At 48.5% G+C, this 19,554-nt stretch overlaps 1 protein-coding gene and 1 non-coding gene across 25 annotated transcripts in view; both read right to left on the bottom strand.

The window, feature by feature from the left end:
* Positions 1-19,554, bottom strand: part of DYSF (dysferlin) — a 232,013-nt gene that overhangs the window by 66,576 nt on the left and 145,883 nt on the right. For 8 of the 24 annotated variants that reach the window (XM_053587271.1, XM_053587278.1, XM_053587282.1 and 5 more), the window contains 5 exons: positions 12,862-12,963; positions 12,587-12,748; positions 11,400-11,565; positions 10,801-10,877; positions 4,864-4,926 (listed from right to left, as the gene is read on the bottom strand). In XM_053587271.1, the coding sequence (XP_053443246.1) occupies positions 4,864-4,926; positions 10,801-10,877; positions 11,400-11,565; positions 12,587-12,748; positions 12,862-12,963 (570 nt within the window). Of the gene's footprint in view, positions 1-4,863; positions 4,927-10,800; positions 10,878-11,399; positions 11,566-12,586; positions 12,749-12,861; positions 12,964-15,577; positions 15,620-19,554 lie in introns of all 24 variants that reach the window. The other 16 variants (XM_053587276.1, XM_053587280.1, XM_053587284.1 and 13 more) reach the window with 3 other exon arrangements.
* On the bottom strand, positions 6,715-6,876 carry LOC128585314 (U1 spliceosomal RNA). The gene has a single exon (XR_008380024.1). It is a non-coding gene; the product is annotated as a U1 spliceosomal RNA (small nuclear RNA).

Raw genomic sequence — 19,554 nt, 5'->3', positions numbered from 1 at the left:
TGTATACCATGGAATACTATGCAGCCTTAAAGAAAGATGGAGACTTTACCTCTTTCACGTTTACATGGATGGAGCTGGAACATATTCTTCTTAGTAAAGTATCCCAAGAATGGAAGAAAAAGTACCCAATGTACACAGCCCTACTATGAAACTAATTTGGGACTCTCACATGAAAGCTATAACCCAGCTACAACTTAACAATAGGGGGAAGTGGGAAAGGGGGGTGGGTGGGTAGAGGGAGGGGGATCGGTGGGATCACACCTGTGGTGCATATTACGGGGGTATTTGCAAAACTTGGTAAATGTAGAATGTAAATGTTTTGGCACAGTAACTGAGATAACGCCAGAAAGGCTATGTTAACCACTGTGATAAAAATGTGTCAAATGGTTTATGAAGCGAGTGTATGATGCCCCATGATCATATCAATGTATACAGTTATGATTTAATAAAATAAATAAATAAATAAAAGATATGCAGAAAAAAAAAAACTCTTAGCCAGCTAGTATTAGTTTGCCTGATAAATTTCATACTTAGTGGTGAAACATAACAACATTCTCTTTTAAATTAGTAGCAGAAAAGAATAGTCTGTATAACCAGTTACATAAAACACACAACTGAAGGTCCTAGCCAGTGCAGTATGACAAGAAAAATAAACAATAAAAAAGTAAAAAGAAGTAAAATGTACATGAAAGAATTAAAACTGTGATGATTCACAAATTATATGATTGACTATTGAGAAAACTTAAATCAGTAAAATTAATGAGAGTTTAGTAAAGTTTTTAGATAAAAGATCTGTATATGTGAGAATTAATTTCATTTATATGCAAGCCAAAACTAATTAGAAGACATACTTTTAAAAATCCAAGTAAAAAGAATAATAAAGCATAAAATGACTAGAACTAAGTCTTTTTAAAGTTATATCAGATTTATTTGGATAACATTATAAAAATTTATTAAACATCATTAAAGAAGACCTAATAAATGAAGGGATGTCATATTCCTAGTTAAAAAACAGTATTATAAAAATGTTTGCTCTCCCCAAATTGATCCAGAGATTCACTGTGCTCTATCACAAACCCCAATTTCTTCTTTAAGAAGTTGACAAGCTGATTCCAAAACTGAGGTAGAAAAGCAAAGGACTAAAATAATGATGTCATTCCTGAAAGTGAACAAGGTAGAGTACTTCCTTACCAGAAATCAATATTTATTAGAAAGCAAGAGTAAATAAGACAATGGAGCATTAATACAGAGAAAGACAAATAGACCAAAGGAGCAGACAAGAGAACCCACAAAAAGATCCACTATGTGGGAACCTGATAGATGGCACAGCTGTCATTCTAGATCAATGAGAAAGGATGGGTCATTCCATGATGATATGAATGTATTGGTTATCTATATGGGAGAAAATAAAAATAGATCTCTACCTTACAGTTTATATATACAGACACAAAATCGGAATAAGAACTTAAGTGTGAAAGGCAAAACTTTAGAATTTTTAGAAGAAAATGTAGACAAACATCTCCCTTAAATAGTATTTTTTAAAAAGAGGTTGGGCACGGTGGCTCATGCCTGTAATCCTAGCACCCTAGGAGACCAAGGCAGGAGAATCACTTGAGCTCAGGAGTCTGAGGTTGCAAGGAGCTATGATGGTATCACTGTACTCTAGCCCAGGTGACAGAGACAAAAAGAAGGAAGGAAGGAAGGAAGGAGGGAGGGAGGGAGGGAGGGAGGGAGGGAAGGAGGGAAGGAAGGAAGGAAGGAAGGAAGGAAGGAAGGAAGGAAGGAAGGAAGGAAGGAAGGAAGGAGGGAAGGAAGGAAGGAAGGAGGGAAGGAGGGAGGGAGGGAGGGAGGGAAAGAAGGAAGGAAGGAGGGAGGGAGGGAGGGAGGGAGGGAGGGAGGGAAGGAAGGAAGGAAGGAAGGAAGGAAGGAAGGAAGGAAGGAGGGAGGGAGGGAGGGAAGGAAGGAAGGAAGGAAGGAAGGAAGGAGGGAGGGAGGGAGGGAGGGAGGGAGGGAAGGAGGGAAGGAAGGAAGGAAGGAAAGAAAGGAAAGAAAGAGACAGAGAAAGATGAAAAGATAACTCATCCAAAATATATATAATAGGAATTTCAGATAGAGTTTAAAAATGACTTTAGTCTAGAAATTAAAGTAACTAAAATAATGTCAGCAGAATTTTTTTTTTTTTTGAGACAGAGTCTCATTTTGTCACCCTCGATATAGTGATACGGCATCGTAGCTCACAGCAATCTAAAACTCTTGGGCTCGAGTGAGCCTCCTGCCTCAGCCTCCCAAGTAGTTGGTACTACAGGCACCTACTACAATGCTCAGCTATTTTTGGAGACAGAATCTCTCTTACTCAAACTGGTCTCCAACTCCTGAGTTCGAGCAATCCACCTGCCTCAGCCTCCCAGAGTGTTGGGATTACAGGCGTGAGCTGTAATTCTGCACCCACTATCAGCAGAATTTTTAAAGAGTTGGTTCTTTGGATGAAAAACAACTTTAAAATGGACAAAATTCTACTAAGCCCAATAAAAAAGAGAGAAATAACACAAATACGTAAAATTTTAAATGAGGATGAAAACAAAATGGATACAGAAGCATTCTCTTTTACTGCAGTAATATGTATGCACAAATCCATATCAATGTTAAGAGGCAATATCTGGTGACATCTAAGCTACCAAATTGATTGAAGAAGTAGAAAATGATCAAAGACTACCCTGTCCAGAAAAAAGAAGTATTAGTCCCAGTTTTACCAATGATTACAAGGCAATTGCATCTTATGCAATTATATAAGATCTGTTTTCCTGAAAATCTTCTATAATTTAAAACTTACACAGTAGAACACCATTTTCAAGAAAAGATGATGAATATCCTATTTATCAGACATAAATATAATTTTACCACCTTTTAAATTACATGAATGTTAATCTGTTTTAAAACTTAGGTTGATGCATATTATACACATTTTGTGCATAGAGCTACACTATTTAAAATGTTTACATCTAGTAATTTTCAACTTGCATAATTCAAATTCGTAAACAGCGGCCTTAGTGCATTTTTGGACCTTTAGGAAACAATAATTCTCAGGCCAGGGAGACTGTAAGACAACAGAAAGTAAAAGTATACCTGAAAAAGATTTTATAGGTTTAGTGCAACCCTGATGTTAAAGCCCAACAAAGACAATCTAAAAGTAACACTCATTAATACAGATGTAAAAATCCTAAGGAATAGCAAATCTAACTCAATAATAAATATATAGTGTAAGTTCTTACACACTTTCCCTTAGCCAGGATTACCAAATGCGATCCATTCCCTTTGCCAACAATCTAAGGTGCAGAGCCTCCGATGGCCTACAGCTATTCTAACATGCCCACTGCAGCTCCCAGCAGAGGAGTTCTACGTTTACCAGCAGTGAATGGAGTTTGTTTCCAAACCTCTTTATGCCAGGTGTACTAATACGACAATTATAATAAAAATAAATAAATTATATGTCAAAAAGTACATGAGATTTGAGTTCAGAAAGAAAGGGCATCACACCTATGAAAGCTAGTTTAGTGTTTTTGATGTTTTTTAAGTGATAAAAATGAAGTATGTGTGACATAACATAAAAGGGGAAGTCTTAACTTTAAGAGTCTATACTCAGATGTTTTTGCAAGTACCATTAAGTTCTCCTCAAACTTTAATAAATGTAAAAGCTAAAAATCCTAGATAATACATTTTGGATGTGATTTATACCAAAAGAATGACATGACACTCAGGTTAGCATAGTCAAATGATAGCCAAATGAAGTTATATGTATATGGTTAAAAATGAAATGTTTATAGTATATACATATGACTTTTAATGAGTCCCTATTTAATCAGCTTTCTCAATTAGCCTGTTAACTACCTGTTTTGAGTATATTGGATTTGAAGGCTTCAATTGTAGTACACTACAATGCCATGACCAATTGACCAATCTGGATTTATCCCAGGAATACAGAACAGCTATGTACCATGTTAATAGCACAATGGAAAACAAAATGTTCATCTTAATTAATGTTAAATGATATTTGATAAAATTAAACTTCCCATACCTAATTTTAAGCTATTAATAAACTAACAATAAAGACATAACCCTGACAAAATAAAATATCTATCTAAAACCATCAATCATTATCCTAATTAATGGAAAACTGGCAAAAAACATTCTCATTAGATTCAATGAGTTTGCTCACTAACATTTTAAATATCAAGTGGTTATTCTGGAGAAATGAATAAGGTAAAACTATTTCAAACTGACTTGAAGAAAATAATCTTACCTACCTAGAAAACCCAACAGAATCAATTAACAACAGTTAGAACTAATGAGAGAACTTAAGAAAGAGTCTGCTTCAAAATAAATATATACAAAAACATTGTTTTCCTATATTCTAACAATAGTCAGTTAGACAAAGTCATAAGAAAAATAGCCTGTTTAGAATAAGTGACAAAGGTGATAAAATGCCTAGAAATAAATTTTAACAAGAAGTGGGCTGGAAAGACCTGTGTAAACTAAACTAAAATAACTCCTCTAAGAAACATAAAAGATAAGAGAGTAAATTAACATATTAAATGTCTAGTGATGGAGAGTAGCTGAAATGTTATGGAAGTCATACCTCTAAAGAACATAGGGATGTCCATTTCTGAGATTTATCCCTTAACTTTCTTCCCACCCCTCTGTTACTGTACAAGGCTCACAGGAGATTATTTTCTGCAGAGGCTCAGGAAAACCTCCTTTCCTCCCCTCCCATTCTCCCCTCCTCTGTTTCCCCACCTTACCCCCTTCCCCAATTCCCAACTCCCCAAAAGAAATCAAGTTGCCCACAAATAGGTAAACAATACATACATGAGGACTGGATGGAGAAGATGCCATGTTAGTGGGGGCCAAGCTCGACAGACCGTCTGCAAGCTACAAATGAAACACGCTGGTTAGCAACTGGATTAGAGAATCCACTTCGGGGAAGACTGCACAGCCCCCAGGAAGTAGCACTCTCTAACCAGGCACCTTGTGCTTTTTCTCCAGGGATAATCTGGTTTGGAATCAGACAGGCCTAGCTCCATCACCTCACCAACTGTATTCCCTTAAGCAGACCCACTTGACCTCTGACTCAGCATTCCCATATGGAGAATGGGAGCAAAACCCACCTCCCTAGGCAACAGTGAATATGAATGAGACAAAGGCTATACATACCCAGGACAAGGTGAGGCACGTGCAAAGGGCTTGGCAAATACCTGTGTCTTGTCCACTCTCTGGCTGCCCTCCCTGCCTTTCCAAAATATGCCTGTTTCAGGGACACTCTAACCCCCCATCATCCAGAGTGGTTCCCTCAAACACTGAGCTGCACCATCCCTGCTGGGCATGGTTCCTAAGACAATGCACATTTTTCAGTATTCTTTCCTCAAGTGCAAGAACCAGGGCACCATCTGAGTCTCCCTAAGTCCTCTATCAGAGGGGACTTTAAGAGTCTTGCAGTTCAACCTCCACATTTGTACTGCAAGTAATGTTCTGCATCCTTTCCTGAGCATCAGAGCCCTGCCTGCAATTTTCCCATACCGCAAGTCCATATTTTATAGGATGAATCCCTGAGCTGCAGCATCATGGAGGGCTTCACGGCTCAAGACTGGAGCCAGGGAGCCTTGTTCAGAGGATACAAGAGTCCAGGAGAAAGTGATGGGTCTCTGAGGGGATGGGTACCAGTCCAGCAGGGGAACAAGGCAAGAAGATGCGTTCTAGGCAGAGGGAGTAGCAAGTGCAAAGGTGGAGAGGAAGAAACAGCAATCAGGGCAGGAGACAGGCGCTGGTGGAGAGGGCACGGGGCGAAGGCTGCACAGAAGAGGAGCCCCGTGGGACCCAGAGCATCAGGTAGACCCTCCTCCTGGGAGACACACTCACTTGAGGGTCAGGAAGAGCTCAGATAAGTATGAGGGGGATGAAGCCTAAGGGAAGTCTGGGAGCTGACAGAGCCATCCCTGCCCTCGGAAGGGCAGCATGGCTGAGGGTGCCCTCGGGGCTGCTCAGAGCCAGAAATGTGGGCGGCAGGGCAGAGTGGCCAATGGGCACTAAGCCAGGGCCACTGGATAGCGGTTCTGGTGCCCTGGCCACGTGTTGTTGGGCACGACGTGACCCCTGGAATAGCCTGGATGAACTCCACGTGCAACCCCCAGCTGGCTGGAGGCTGGCCCAGCCAGGCAGCAGCTCTGCCCCTCCCATTCTCATGCTGAACCCCACAGAAGCCTTATTGTTATTTTTAATACAGTTCTTTTTTAGAAAGGTGAGAGGGAAACCGGCAGTTCACCAGAGCAAAAGGGAGAGAAAAATAAAGCTAAACATAGTGCTCCAAAGATCTGGTCCAGCTTCAGAAATTACATGTTCCCCTTTGGGACTCAAGCATAATTTGCCACTCCAGTTCTAGAAGCACGTTCCCACCTTCACGGCATCCCAGAGACTGCAGCAGCAGGCTCAAAATTAGCAGCAGGCTCAAAATTTGCCAGAACCCTGGAGCCCAGAAACCCAAGAGTCAGGGAGCGGGCCAAACCCTGCACCCTACACCGCGGGCGTGGGGAACTTGTCTGAGCCACCTTCTGACACCTCCTGCACACCAGCCTGCCAGGCCTGTCTGCTCTCCATGCCCGCACGCCCACCCCCCCCACACACACACAGGAGTTATTTCCAAACCTTTGCAAAGCTCTCTCCCCCTAGGGGAAACATGAATGCAGTCCCCCACTATCACAAATTATGCAGCCAAGTTTCCCACATTTGGGGTAATCACAAGGGTCAGCATAACTGTAGTACAATGGATAAGTCTGGCGCTGGGAAAACTACCTTTACAATCACAGTATCTCCCCGACAGGTAGGTATTGCTAACCCCCACTGGCTTCTAAGGCCTTTCTCTAGCCTCCCTGGAGAAGCTTTCCTGATTACTTTAGCCCACCCTGACCTTCCAGACCAGGATAGTCCACAAGGTTGAGGTCCTTGTTAATGAAGCCTCTTCTCACTTTGACGTTGCCAGCTGAGATCGGCTACACACCCCTCATGTCCCTGCAATCAGAGGTGAAATCTCCCAAATGTCTCCCAAATCTCCTCCTCTTTATCCCTCCTCAACACACACACATATTTCCACACCCAGAAATTTTCCTTCTCTGGAGACATAAAAAAGAGACCCCTACCCAAGAGTAGTTTCTCAGAATGCTGACTCAGGAGGCACCTCAGTGCCTGGACGGCAGGCAGTGTGTGGGGCTATCCATCCAGGGGTACAGTCTCTACTTTGAGCTTCAAGACCCTCTATAAGAAATGGGTGGGACAGGGCATAGCCTTCTTTGTGTGTGTTCCTGAATACTGCTTTTTTTCCCCCTCTTCATTATATCAAGGACTAGTTTGATGGGGAAAAAATAGATTAGTAAACAAAGGCCCTAATTTTATTTTAAAGATAAAAACGAACTCAGAATCAGGGACAGAAAAGGGACGAAGGAAGAGGAAAGGGTAGAGAATGAAATGTTGGTAACAGTACCTTCAGATCGTGTGTTTGGCTGGAGGTAATGCCTGTCTGTTCATCATTTCTCTACCATTTCCAATTGTTACATAATGAACATGTATTATATTTATTATCAGAGAAAAATGAATAGATCCTTTTTGAAGCAGAGAACTAGAAGGAATCGGGTAACTCTGTTCTGCCTCTGTGAGGACACACCTGCGCCTGCCCTCAGAAAGTTAAATCAAGGCCATGATTCCTGCACCACCACCACCATGGCCAGACCCTCCTCCCGCCAGCCCACATGTGCACTGGTCCCAGCCTCCAGCTCTCCTGCACACTCCTGTGCACACACCACCCCACCACCATCTACCAGTCTGAAGTCCACACATGGGACGGCCTCTCGGGCCAAGAACAAATGAGGGAGTTAACATGCGCCAGTGTCCCTCTTCCCAGCCCTTGTCACAAGGAGAACAGTTCAACACAGGCTCCCTTCAGCCCCAGAGATGGGCACCAACCACGGACCAGCCCTGAAGGCTGGGCACACAAGTTTGCCTCACACATATGTTTTGAGTCATCTCCAAAATTGGCACCCTTGACACAAAATGTTTCTAAAAACCTGAGAAATGCTCCATCGTGGGTGCCAGCCCATGGCCTCAGAGTCAGGAAAGAGTCTCAGGCGACATTTTCTAAGTGCGTGGTAAGCCCATCCCAGGACCTGGGCAGATGGTGGTGCAAAGGCTTCAGGAGAAAGAAGGTGTGGCCAAGAAAAGAGACAGGAGGGCACCGGGACAGAAGGCTGCATCTTGCAAGAGCGGGCTTGTGCTGGAGGGGAGCCCTGGGCTGGACCCACAGCCAGGACGTGGTAAGGATAGCAGCGGGGACTGTGTCAACTGTGAGGATGAAGCAGGAGTAAATGGGGCACACAGGAGCCCCACAAAATCTAATTCTGCCAGAGTTCTCGTCACTCCCGTCCCCAGAGCCCCCGCCTCTCATACTATCTGGACTGGGAAAGGAATCAGGGAAACAGAGCCCAGCCAGAATTATCTGGCAAGACCCTGGCACAGGAACCCTCTGCCTCCTGGGTCAGCCCTGGAGTGCCTGGTCCTCCAGAGTGCCAAGGATATGAATGAGAGACAAGCAAATGAAAAATTTCCTGGGTCAGCCAAATGTGATCAAGAAATGTCAGAGAAAAACACAATATAAAATCAGATACCAGTCTGGGGGTTTCCCCAGAGGTCCAGGACTCCCTGGAGACCAGAACTTGCTTCCCTGCTGGGTGTGGGGCTCCTTCATCAAATAGGGATCTCAAAGAGGCAAGTTTCACACCTCCTCCATCAGGGTGGGCTGGCCTCCCTTCTTCTTCCCCACGGGGCAAGGCCCAGGCCCTGCCCTGTGGGCACACTTCCAGGAACCCAACCCCAGCTCCGTGCTCCTCTGTCTGGCCTCCAGCTCTAGCCAGGGTGGCCGTGTTCTCCCACAAAGAGCACAGGCCTGGCTCTGGTTCAAACCCTGGCCCCAGTTCCTTCATGTCAATGCCGGGAGGGTGGCCAGACTGGGCCTCCTCATCGTCTGCCTCTGGCTGTGCTTGTAGCCAGCAGAACCCAAAATAGTCCCTCCCCATCTGAGTCTGTAGACGTTTTGAGGGCAGCACACACAGAACGGAAATCCTGCTGGGCAGGCCCTGAGCTTCCCTGCACCGTCTCAGACAGGCCCATTGAGGGGGTGGGAAGCAGGAGCCAGGATCAGACAGCCCAGAGTTTGGGGAAAACTACCTACTAAATGCAGCTATAAACACTCAGCCAGGCCAGAAGGCACCAGCACTGAGTTTAGCTAAATTTCACGTAGGGCAATCTGAAATTTCCATTTGGGTTTCCCTAGCTAAGAGAGGGTCTTCCTCAGACTCATATAGACAATGGGCATGTCATCCATCCATCCATCTATCCACTCATTTGCCAGACTGACTCTCACTGAACACCACCTCTGAGCTAGGCCCGGTGCTGAGCATTGAAGGTACACAGAAGCTCCCTGCCACTGCCCTGAGCCCAGCCTAGGGGAGACACTGACATTTACAGAGATAGCAGGACCTCAGACACATCCAATGACTGAGATACAAGAAGGGGAGGAGCCAAAGAAGAGTCCTCAAAAGATGTGACCACTGAGCTGAGGCTCAAAGAATAACCAGAAGTTGGCCAAGAGAGCAGGGGCAAAAGGTCTCCCCAGAAGAAAGGGTGGCAGAGCACGGCGCTGGAGAGCTGTGGTGGGTGGAGAGGCGGAGAACCCAGGGTTTGTGAGAACTTCTTAGCTTCAGTGAAGCCTTAGAGCAAAACCTCTTGTCCATCAGCAGTGAGGCCTGAGGACACAAGTATTATCTGCATAAGCTGGGAACCTCTGTCCCTGGGCAACCCAGATGCTTTGGGAACCCCAGAGTGCCAGGGGTGTGAGCAGTGTCATGTGAAGCCCAGATATGAGGGTGAGAACCTGGAACAGACTGTGCATTAAAGGCCAGTGCTCATGGTGAGACTTTTCTCCAAATCCCCTGCAAGAAGGGCTAGATGGTCTCAGACCTACAGGACCCAGAGCCACTCCAGGGCCTGCGGGGTGCAGACAATGCTCTCCGCTCAGTAAAGATGCCATGGACCTCCTGCCATGCTCTTTAACATTGGTGTCTGAGTCACCAGCTGGCCCCAGGTTGCCGAGTTTATACCAAAAGGATGACTCTTATCTCCTCATGGGATTGGACACCCTTAGAATAATGCCCCCTCCCTTCCTTTCCCTGGAGGTGGGAGAATGGGGTGTGATGGACTATTTCTTGGGCCCAGCCTCTTCCTTTTAAACTGCCTCTAAGATGCCACCAAGCACAAGACCATAGAAAAATCTTCCCCCTGAAAAGGACCTGTCCAGGGTACAGCAATGGGGGCTGCAGTGCTCCAGAGCCTGCCCAGCCATCCCCTACCTTGTCTTCCTTCTCTTTCATTTGCTTCCCCATCCTGATTTTCTGTGTGATCTCCATGGGAAAGCCCTCAACATCACTCCAAAAGTAGAAAGGACATTTTTCTTCCAAGAAATAGGCCTGGGTCTTCTCCAGAAGACACCACCTCAACCCCCTCAACCAGACTGAAAGCTCCCATCGAGTCCCCTCCATGGCTCAGTATCCAGCCACAGGGTAGAAAGGGAGAGGTTTTATAGAGGCTACATGATAATGAAGGGTGGGGAGAAGGACTGGGATGAGGTGAGAAACAGGGGATAGGGGACAATCAAGGCCTTCATGTGGGGAGCTGGGGTCTCTCCCCAGGACCCAGCACCCATCCTACCTGGACAGGAATGAGGGGCTCCTTGTCATCGATGTCAATGAGCACGTCTTCCCCAGGACTGAGCAAGCTCACATCGTCTGTAGAGGATCGTGATATCTAGGCCTGAGAGGGGCTCCCTCAAGGGGCTCACCCCTCATCAGCCACAAGACTGCCAGGAATTGGGATCAGACCCTCAGGCCCTCCACAATTCTCAGTTGGTGTCTTTCCCTTCCTGTCTCCCAGATCTTCCATCTCCCATCTGCTCCACATTCCTGCCTCCCTCTTCTTCTCCCCGCATCTCTCTCCTCCCTCCTCACCTCGTCTCCCTGCATCTCTCTCTCCTGTGATTCTTCCCTCATCCCCACTTTGAGCCTTGGCCCTCAGACCCTACAGGCATAGGCCCCCTGCCTTGTGTGCCCAGCCCAGAGGTAGGCAATGCCCTGAGAAGGTGAGATTCCCAGCCTCCAGGTCTAGCAGAGCAGAAGGCACTTCTTGTTCAGGTCCCCATAAGAGAAGGGCCTCAGAATGCATCTCCATCCTCAGGTCCATCTTATCATCCTGGTCTACCCTCAGGAGCAGGAAGTGCTGCCTGACCCTGTCCCCCATCTTGTCCTCCATACCTGGGCCTCCCTGTGGAGATGGACTCTCTGCCAAGTAGGGTTCACAGAGGAAGCTCTCCAGAGAGCGGATGGTACACTGGCCCACCACAGGCCGGCGGCCAAATTGGCGGTTATCGATGACCTTGACCGTGATGGGGGGACAGTAGAGCTCCTCCCTAGGTAGCATCTGAGTGGAAGAAGAGGAAAACTCTGGGCACTGGCCTGGATCTATACCGAGGAAACCTCCAGGACAAGCCCAAGGAGCAGAAAATGACTATAATAAACTCATAGATAATCCCAACAGCCAGAAATCCAAAATGGTGGTAGCCAGAGCAGGCCAGTGGAACAAAGCCCCACACCTTCTCTGCTGGCCTCTCGCAGGCTGCATCTGAAGGCTGGCTTTCGCTCCCAGCTTTACCTTCCAAATATACCCAGTGCAGCCTGAAGTTAAAGGAAGTCTGCTTTCCCTGAACCCTAACCGGCCAGGGAGGGGGAAAGGGGAGTTGGCCCAGGACTCAACATTTCTTGCAGACAGTCCCCCCCAAGTAGATACTCAAGAGTTGGCTTACAGACCCATATACTCCCCCTACCACCCCAAAAACACTTTGAACACAACTTAAAATAATTTTATGTGCTCTCCTTCAGTGGCGGCTTTGGCTCAGCCAAGAGGAGGCTCCTGTTGACAGCCACTGGGCCTGGAATTTCTACAGCACTTTCATCTTGAAAACCATTTTCTTTTCCTCAGACTTGACTTACTCTGGCCACTAGGCCCAGGCATCCCAGGGAACTAGAGAGAGCCAGGGGGGCAGAGGGCTATGGGGTTGAGCTCCTCCAAGAGGGCCCAGGCTCAAGGAGGGCAAGGTCAGGAGAGATCACCGAAGGCCAGAGCCCTGGCAGGTCCCCAAGGGGCACTGCAGGGGACTAAAAGCTGCCCTGGAAGGGGAAGCAGCCACAGAATGGCTCTTTGCGGCTTCTGCTGGTCTAGTAGGAGGAAGCAAGATGGGCCCATTTGTGCTGCTCACAGGCTCAAACCCTTCCAGTGAGGAGAGTGTGAGCATCTCCTCCCCACTGTCATAGGACATGAGGCGGGAGAGATGCCATGACCCAGCCTGGATCCTATGGGTAGCACAATCCCCAGGCTATTTGGGGCCAAGAGGAAATTCTAGCCACCAGGACACCGGAGGGGGATAGCAGGAAGGGGAACTCACCACTTCCATGAAGAGGGTGCAGATGTCAAAGTTGGGGTTCTTCCGGAGGTTCCTGATAACACAGGACTGTACTGTCTGACCCCCACACTCTACCACAAGGCTGGGGGAGGAGACACTGGCCAGTTGGTAACTCTTCATGTTCCGCAGGCCCCATGCCAGGATCTGGGGACATATGAGGACAGCAGCTGGATAGGTGCCAGGCCCTGCGTAACACTGGGGCCAGAAAGGGGAAGGGTCAGGCTGTGCCCCAGCCTGGCACCCAAGAGGGTACTCACCTCTATGGCTGTACGCTGGAGAGCTGGCTTAATGTTCTGAGGAACCACATAGATGTTGGCCTCCCTCTGGGGTGGTGGGTAGGGTAAGTCTGTGTCCTCTGACTGCAGGGACAAAGGTAGGTGGAAGACCAAGGCAAAGAGACAAGAAAGAAGAGGGACACACAAGGCAGAAAGAGATGGCGCACATGGAGAGACACAGAACCAGAATCAAAAAGATACCAAAGAGGGCAAACAGGCAGGCAGAAGGAAAGCGCTAAGTCAGGGTCTGCCAGGCACCATCTCCTCCACAGTCAACAACTGCAGCCCTTCACCCAGGGTTTAGGTCACCCTCTTCCCATAATGCAGACGGATGCACCAATGAGCTGCTCAGGGTCTCCCCCTCCCCCTGCACGCACAGGCCATGCACACACATGCATATGCATCTGCACACCACCCACTCCTCCCTGGAGTATCCACTCAGGCCCTCTCAATCCCAGATAGGACCACGTGCCCTCCCTCCACCTGCTTCTCCTGCCACCTAGCTCACATCCTCCTGGGTCATCATCTGTCCTGGTGTTCCAGCTCCACTCCCATGCCTTCCCACAGACAGTCCCAACTCCCTTTTCTCATGCCTGTCCCCTGTGAGGACAGAACACATGCACTTGAGCCAGAAAGAGGAAAGCAATTGACCAATGGGAGAAGGGGATACAAATGTCCATCATCCCCAGAGCATCACAGCGCACTGCTGGGTAGGCGCCCTCACCTACACAACACAGAGGTGAAAGAGGCATGTGTCAACCCTGACCATCTAGGGGTTTGAAAAAGCCTTGGACAAGAATCCTCAGTGATCGGAAGATCACTGCTTCACAGGGGAAGCAGGTCAGGGTAAGGGAGGCAGGCACCACCTTAGCTAATCACCAATAACAATGAATAAGAACATAGGCTCTGGGTGAATCCTAGCTCTGCTACTAAGAAAGTTAAGTAAGTTATTTCACTTCTCTATAGCTCAATTTTTTTATCTACAAAATGGTTAGTAAAAATTATCAACCTCTAAATGTAAGGGTTGAAGAAGTTATGACCTGTATAACATTCAGAATATTGCCTGGTTCATGTAAACTCTCAATAGGACTACTAGTCCATGTGGTGCCTTTGTGACAATTACAGAAAGATGGCCTTTTCTTAAGACTCCTTATGTCCAACAGAAAATCATATTTTCCAAGTTTATCAGAACTAGAGACTTTACTGCCACCTATTGGAAAATTGTTACAATAAATACAAATATACAGTGTCTGTGCTAGAAATTGCACCCTCTTATGCCTTTGTGCAGTGCCCAACCTCCACATCCTTACATGGAGACCCTGACACTCAGAAAATGTTAACTATCTTTAAAAGAACTATGCTGGACACCTTACTGAGCTTGCCTCATGTAATCTCATTTAATAAACAATGGACTCTTTCCTTACTTGTTCTGGGTTCCTTCTAAGGGATGGCACATACATCTACAGATGTTCCACCATAGGTGACGGCAGCCATCAGAGCAGAGAAAAATAACAGCTTCCTCCCACCTCACAAGTCACTTCACAGCCAACTCAAGCTGCACCCCTGCCCAGTGACACCCTGATGACACTACACTTCCCTGACCTGGTGGTAAGGAATTAAGTTCCAGAATCAGACAGATGTTGACTCTTAGTGCCAGCTCTGTCATAACCTAGCTGTTTGATCTTGGCCAGATTACTCAACCTCAGTGACTCAGTATCCTCATATGAAGATCTGAGCTGACTATACTCTTATGAAATTTCTCTAATAATTAAATGGAAGGACAAATATAAAGAGTACCTGGCCCACAGGAGGTGCTTCCTAAATGACTATGACAGTAATTCTTGCTATACCCATTACCAATACTATTGTTTCTGCCACTGGTGTTGGTGTTGACCTTCCCAGGGTGACTTAAGGAGAGCTGAGCCATCAGAAGCAATTTTCATTATAACTACCCTGCAATTCCCAGGGTACAAAGTGAAGGAATTCATCATTTTCCTTCAGACCCACAATGCAGGTGAGCCGACATAGAAGGCACATGCAGTTTGGACTGACTGAGGAGGAGGGGTGATGCGCAGGGTTGCCACAGTGCACAACTCCAGGGAGTGCCGTGTATATCCCGGTCCACGAGAAATGCTTTAGAGGATGTAGGCAGAGCTTGCACAGCTACTGAAGTGACCTGGACGCTAGGGGGAACCCTAGTTTGATGTCCACCCTGGGCACTCCAAAGCCCCCCATCTGCAGATGACTATATAGCAGGGTGGCCTCTTTAAAGAAAGGGTTGTGCTTGTGGCCCACTTATGGCCTGTTCATGTCCACTCGTGGCTGATGCCCAACCCAATGTGGCCAAGAAAAAAAGAAGCAAAACAAAATGAGATCAAAGAAGGGACAGCCCCAAGCTCTCCTGAATAGGAGGTAGAATGACCAACCTTTCTCACATGGCTTTTCTCTTAAAATCACCAAGGGAAACTCACAAATACATTCCCCCCAGAGCCCATTCCCTCTAGGCCCCCAAACTCTGGGCAACATCCACTATATCCCTCCTTTCCACATTCCATCTTTCCCCCAGAGCTTCCTTGAGCTCTATAGTAATCTGTAATAATGACGTTCCTCTCTATCAGCTGAGGACCAGGTTCCTCGGGAAGCCGCTCAATGAGGAGGACAGGGGAATGAGAATCTCGAGAAGGTTAAGCTCTGGTACCATTTGGAGAAGGCCCTGGAGGAAGAAGGCAGGAGCACACAGCTGTGGAGCGCCAGGCCCAGCGGAGGTGGGAGGGAGAGACAAGCAGAGACAGGGGTTAGTGGTGTGTCCCAGGGCAGCTTCCTCAGCATGAGGCCACTGCACTCATCCCAAGGCCACCTCTCCCCACTTTGCTGTCCTTGGGGGTCCCGGGACTCACTTGCCCCTGCCATCTGCCACTGCCTCCAGAGTTGCCTGCCTCTGTGGCTCCCACTCTTTGTAGCCTGTGAGCTGCCATGGCAGTCCTGCCCCACGGCAGTCCTGCCCCACGGCAGTCCTCCCCCACGGCAGTCCTGCCCCACCGCAGTCCTGCCCCACCGCAGTCCTGCCCCACCGCAGTCCTGCCCCACCGCAGTCCTCCCCCACGGCAGTCCTCCCCCACGGCAGTCCTGCCCCACCGCAGTCCTGCCCCACGGCAGTCCTGCCCCACGGCAGTCCTCCCCCACGGCAGTCCTGCCCCACCGCAGTCCTGCCCCACGGCAGTCCTCCCCCACGGCAGTCCTGCCCCACGGCAGTCCTGCCCCACCGCAGTCCTCCCCCACGGCAGTCCTGCCCCACCGCAGTCCTGCCCCACGGCAGTCCTCTCCCACGGCAGTCCTACCCCACCGCAGTCCTCCCCCACGGCAGTCCTCCCTCACGGCAGTCCTGCCCCACGGCAGTCCTGCCCCACGGCAGTCCTCCCCCACGGCAGTCCTGCCCCACGGCAGTCCTCTCCCACGGCAGTCCTGCCCCACCGCAGTCCTGCCCCACGGCAGTCCTCCCCCACGGCAGTCCTGCCCCACGGCAGTCCTCTCCCATGGCAGTCCTGCCCCACCGCAGTCCTGCCCCACGGCAGTCCTGCCCCACCGCAGTCCTGCCCCACGGCAGTCCTCTCCCACGGCAGTCCTGCCCCACGGCAGTCCTCCCCCACAGCAGTCCTACTCCATGGAAGTCCTCTCCCACAGCAGTCCTCCCCCATGCCAGCCATCTCCCCTGGCACACACAACAGCCTGCTGGGTGCCTGTGAACCTGGGACTGCATGTCCACTCCTAAGTGCTTTTTTCTCATTTTTCTCGCTACCTCTTGGATCTGTCCTATTCTATTAAAAACACCACCTCTCTCAGATCCACCCATGCCCTCTTGGCTGTGTCACCGTGATAGCCTCCTTCCTCTCCTTTTTCTTCCTGTCTCCATCCTCCCTCATGTCCACGCCACTGCTCCCCACCACACCATGCATCTGCCCAGCCGCCCTCTGGAAAATTCTCTCTCCAAAGTCAATAATCACCAGCTTTGTAGTTCAACCTGAAGGACACTCTTGAACTCTTCTCACTCAGAAGCACCTAGCCGGCTAAGCTGGCCCCACTGTCTCTCTGGATCCATACGAGTGGCCTCTACCCACTGCGTGCTCAGTCTCTGGCAGCACCCACTTCCTCTGAAAACATCAGGCCTCCTTGGACCTCAACTAGGCCTTCTGCTTCCAAGTAGCTCTGCTCAACCTCCACCCCCACTCCCAATACCTTTCTGCTCAGTTCACCTATGTGTCCTACTGGCCTCACACTGAACTTGTCGAAAACTAGATTCTTTATCTTTCCCTTCAAATGCCGTCTAAGAAACTGGCCCCACCATTCATCTGACAACCAGGCCAAAGCTCCGTGCTACCTTTGGCCCCATCACCATGTCTCATTGATGACCAATCACTGGCAATTCTGCCTCCCAAACAACTCTCAAGACCTCACCTATCTCTTTCTCTCAGTTCAAACCACCAGCCTTTCTTAACTAGATTCACCAGCATCCACCTAAGTGGTCTCCTTGCATGTGGTTTTGTCCCTCCCCAACTACCAATGCAGCTGTGCTCTGCAGCCAGTGTGAGCTCTCTCTAGTGTCACTCTCTGCCTCCAAGCCACTCAACATCTCTCCACTCACCCAAGATGAAGTGCAAATGCTTTGACGTGGCCTCGTCCTCTAGCTCCTGCTGGCTTCTCTGAACCAGTCTCTCACCAGATAAATTCTCCCTCCAGGATCTGATATAATGACAAGCCACCTCCCCAGACATGCCCATTTTCCACACGTCTGAACACTAGCAGGTTGCAGGAGGCAACTTGGTCCCTTTAGCTTTGGGGCTTAGGGCTCACTGGTCCCTCTGTCCAGAATGTGCCTCTACCCCACTTTATCTGGTGCCTCCTACTCAGATCACACATGTCCATTTTAATCTTCCCTGGTGACCTGAACTTGTGTTTTAGTGCCCCATGGTTCCTATAGCAACTTGCACTTACTCCCGTTGAAAGACACACTAATCACCTATACCATCTCTGTGTGTGCATTTGACTGTGTCCCTGGTTAAACCACTGATTCTGCACAAAGGAACTGAATGAATCTCTGAATCTTGATTGAATAGCTGAATCTCTGTTCAATAAATGAATGATTATGAATGTATAATGGAAAGAAGAGGGGGAGGGATGACAGACAGATGGACGGGTGGGTGGATAAGAGGATAAAGAAATGACTCTGATGTACACTGTCCTCTTCTTCAACACCCTCGTCTGTTCAACCCTGATGTTGGGTCTTCATCGACCCCCTCCCCCCACCAGTGCCTTCTTACTTTTCCCTTACTTACTGTTTCCATTGGGTTTCCTCTGCTATCTTTCTGAATCTAACACATCTTTCAGGACCTAGTTCAAGCTCTCCATCCTTCAGAAAATCTCTCACTTTTGAAACTTCTTATAACCTTGATCTCTGACTTTTTTTAACTCCAAGTATCTACATGAGCCTCCCCTAACCTTATTCTCTGACTTTTCTTAACCCTGAGTGTCTATGTGGCCCCTATGTGCTATATGCTGAGTCTTCCCAGCAGCACCCCTCCCTTTTTCTGCCCAGCCCTGAAATGCCAGGCATCCCTCCTCTCCTTTCTCTCCTGTCTCCTTCCTGCCTTTTCTCCACCCTGACTGCTGCCTAGAGCACCATGTTTCAGCCCCTGGCACTCCCTCCCTGGAAACTTCTCTCTCCAAAGTCCATAATCACCAGCTTGTGGCTCAACCCAAAGAAAACGTAGGGGTAATGGGAGGCTGGAGAAGAACAATCTACATCACCACCACCTCGTTCCCATGGTCCCATCCAGTCTCCAGCCATCTCACACGCAGGAATCCCCAGCCTCCGCCCGTAGCCAGCTCCTCAGCCTGGTTTACAACTTTTTTCTGATCCAGCCCACCTAAAAGGTGCAACACCCTCTCTCCAAGACAATAATTCTCAACAAGGGTGCCATGACCCTTATCAGAACCACCAGGTGGCAGTTGAGGGGCAAGGGGAGAGGTATGGATTTAAAGTGCCACCAGGACATCCTGATTCACTGTCTTCTGCTTGACGGGGACTCCGATAAGCCTAAATGGAGGAAGCCACATTTGACCTGTCCTTTCTCTGCTCCCTTAATACAGGGCGGACCTGGAGCAGCAAAAGAACCCCAAGGACAAGTGAGCTTCTCTCCCCCAGTAGAGCAGAAGCCACCCTCAGGCCTGCTTCTGTCTGTCAGTCCTGCTGGTAAGAGAGTAAGGCTCTGAGCCAAGAAAGAGGCCCCCCTCCCCTAGTTACCCACTGCCCTAGGGGCCACCTAGACAGGCGGTCATTCCCAGGATGGGGGAAGTGTTGGCAAGCCTCCCTTGCCACCTAGGTCAGCCCCATCTCCAGTAGTCCATAGTCCTCCCACCTCACTCAGCAGGGGACACTCAGGAGACCCTCTGGACATTCACATCCTGGTTCCTTAGGGAGCTCCAGGCAGGGGGCAGCCAGGCAGGCTGGGAGGGCTCCATTGTCTGCCTGCCCCACCCAGCTCATTAGGAACAACATGTTGCTCTAATTACACTTCCCAGGAAAAACAGTGTTTTAAATTAAGGCCTTGGGTAGAGATAGGGGGATGGGGACCACTGGGTTTATTTTTCTGATTGCAAAACACCAAATTTTTCCTTCTA

The sequence above is a fragment of the Nycticebus coucang genome, chromosome 4 (genome assembly GCF_027406575.1).
Source record: "Nycticebus coucang isolate mNycCou1 chromosome 4, mNycCou1.pri, whole genome shotgun sequence".
Classification (NCBI taxonomy): Eukaryota; Metazoa; Chordata; class Mammalia; order Primates; family Lorisidae; genus Nycticebus; species Nycticebus coucang.
The sequence above is the reverse complement of the archived record's forward strand: the minus strand, read 5'-3'. Positions and strand labels throughout refer to the sequence as shown.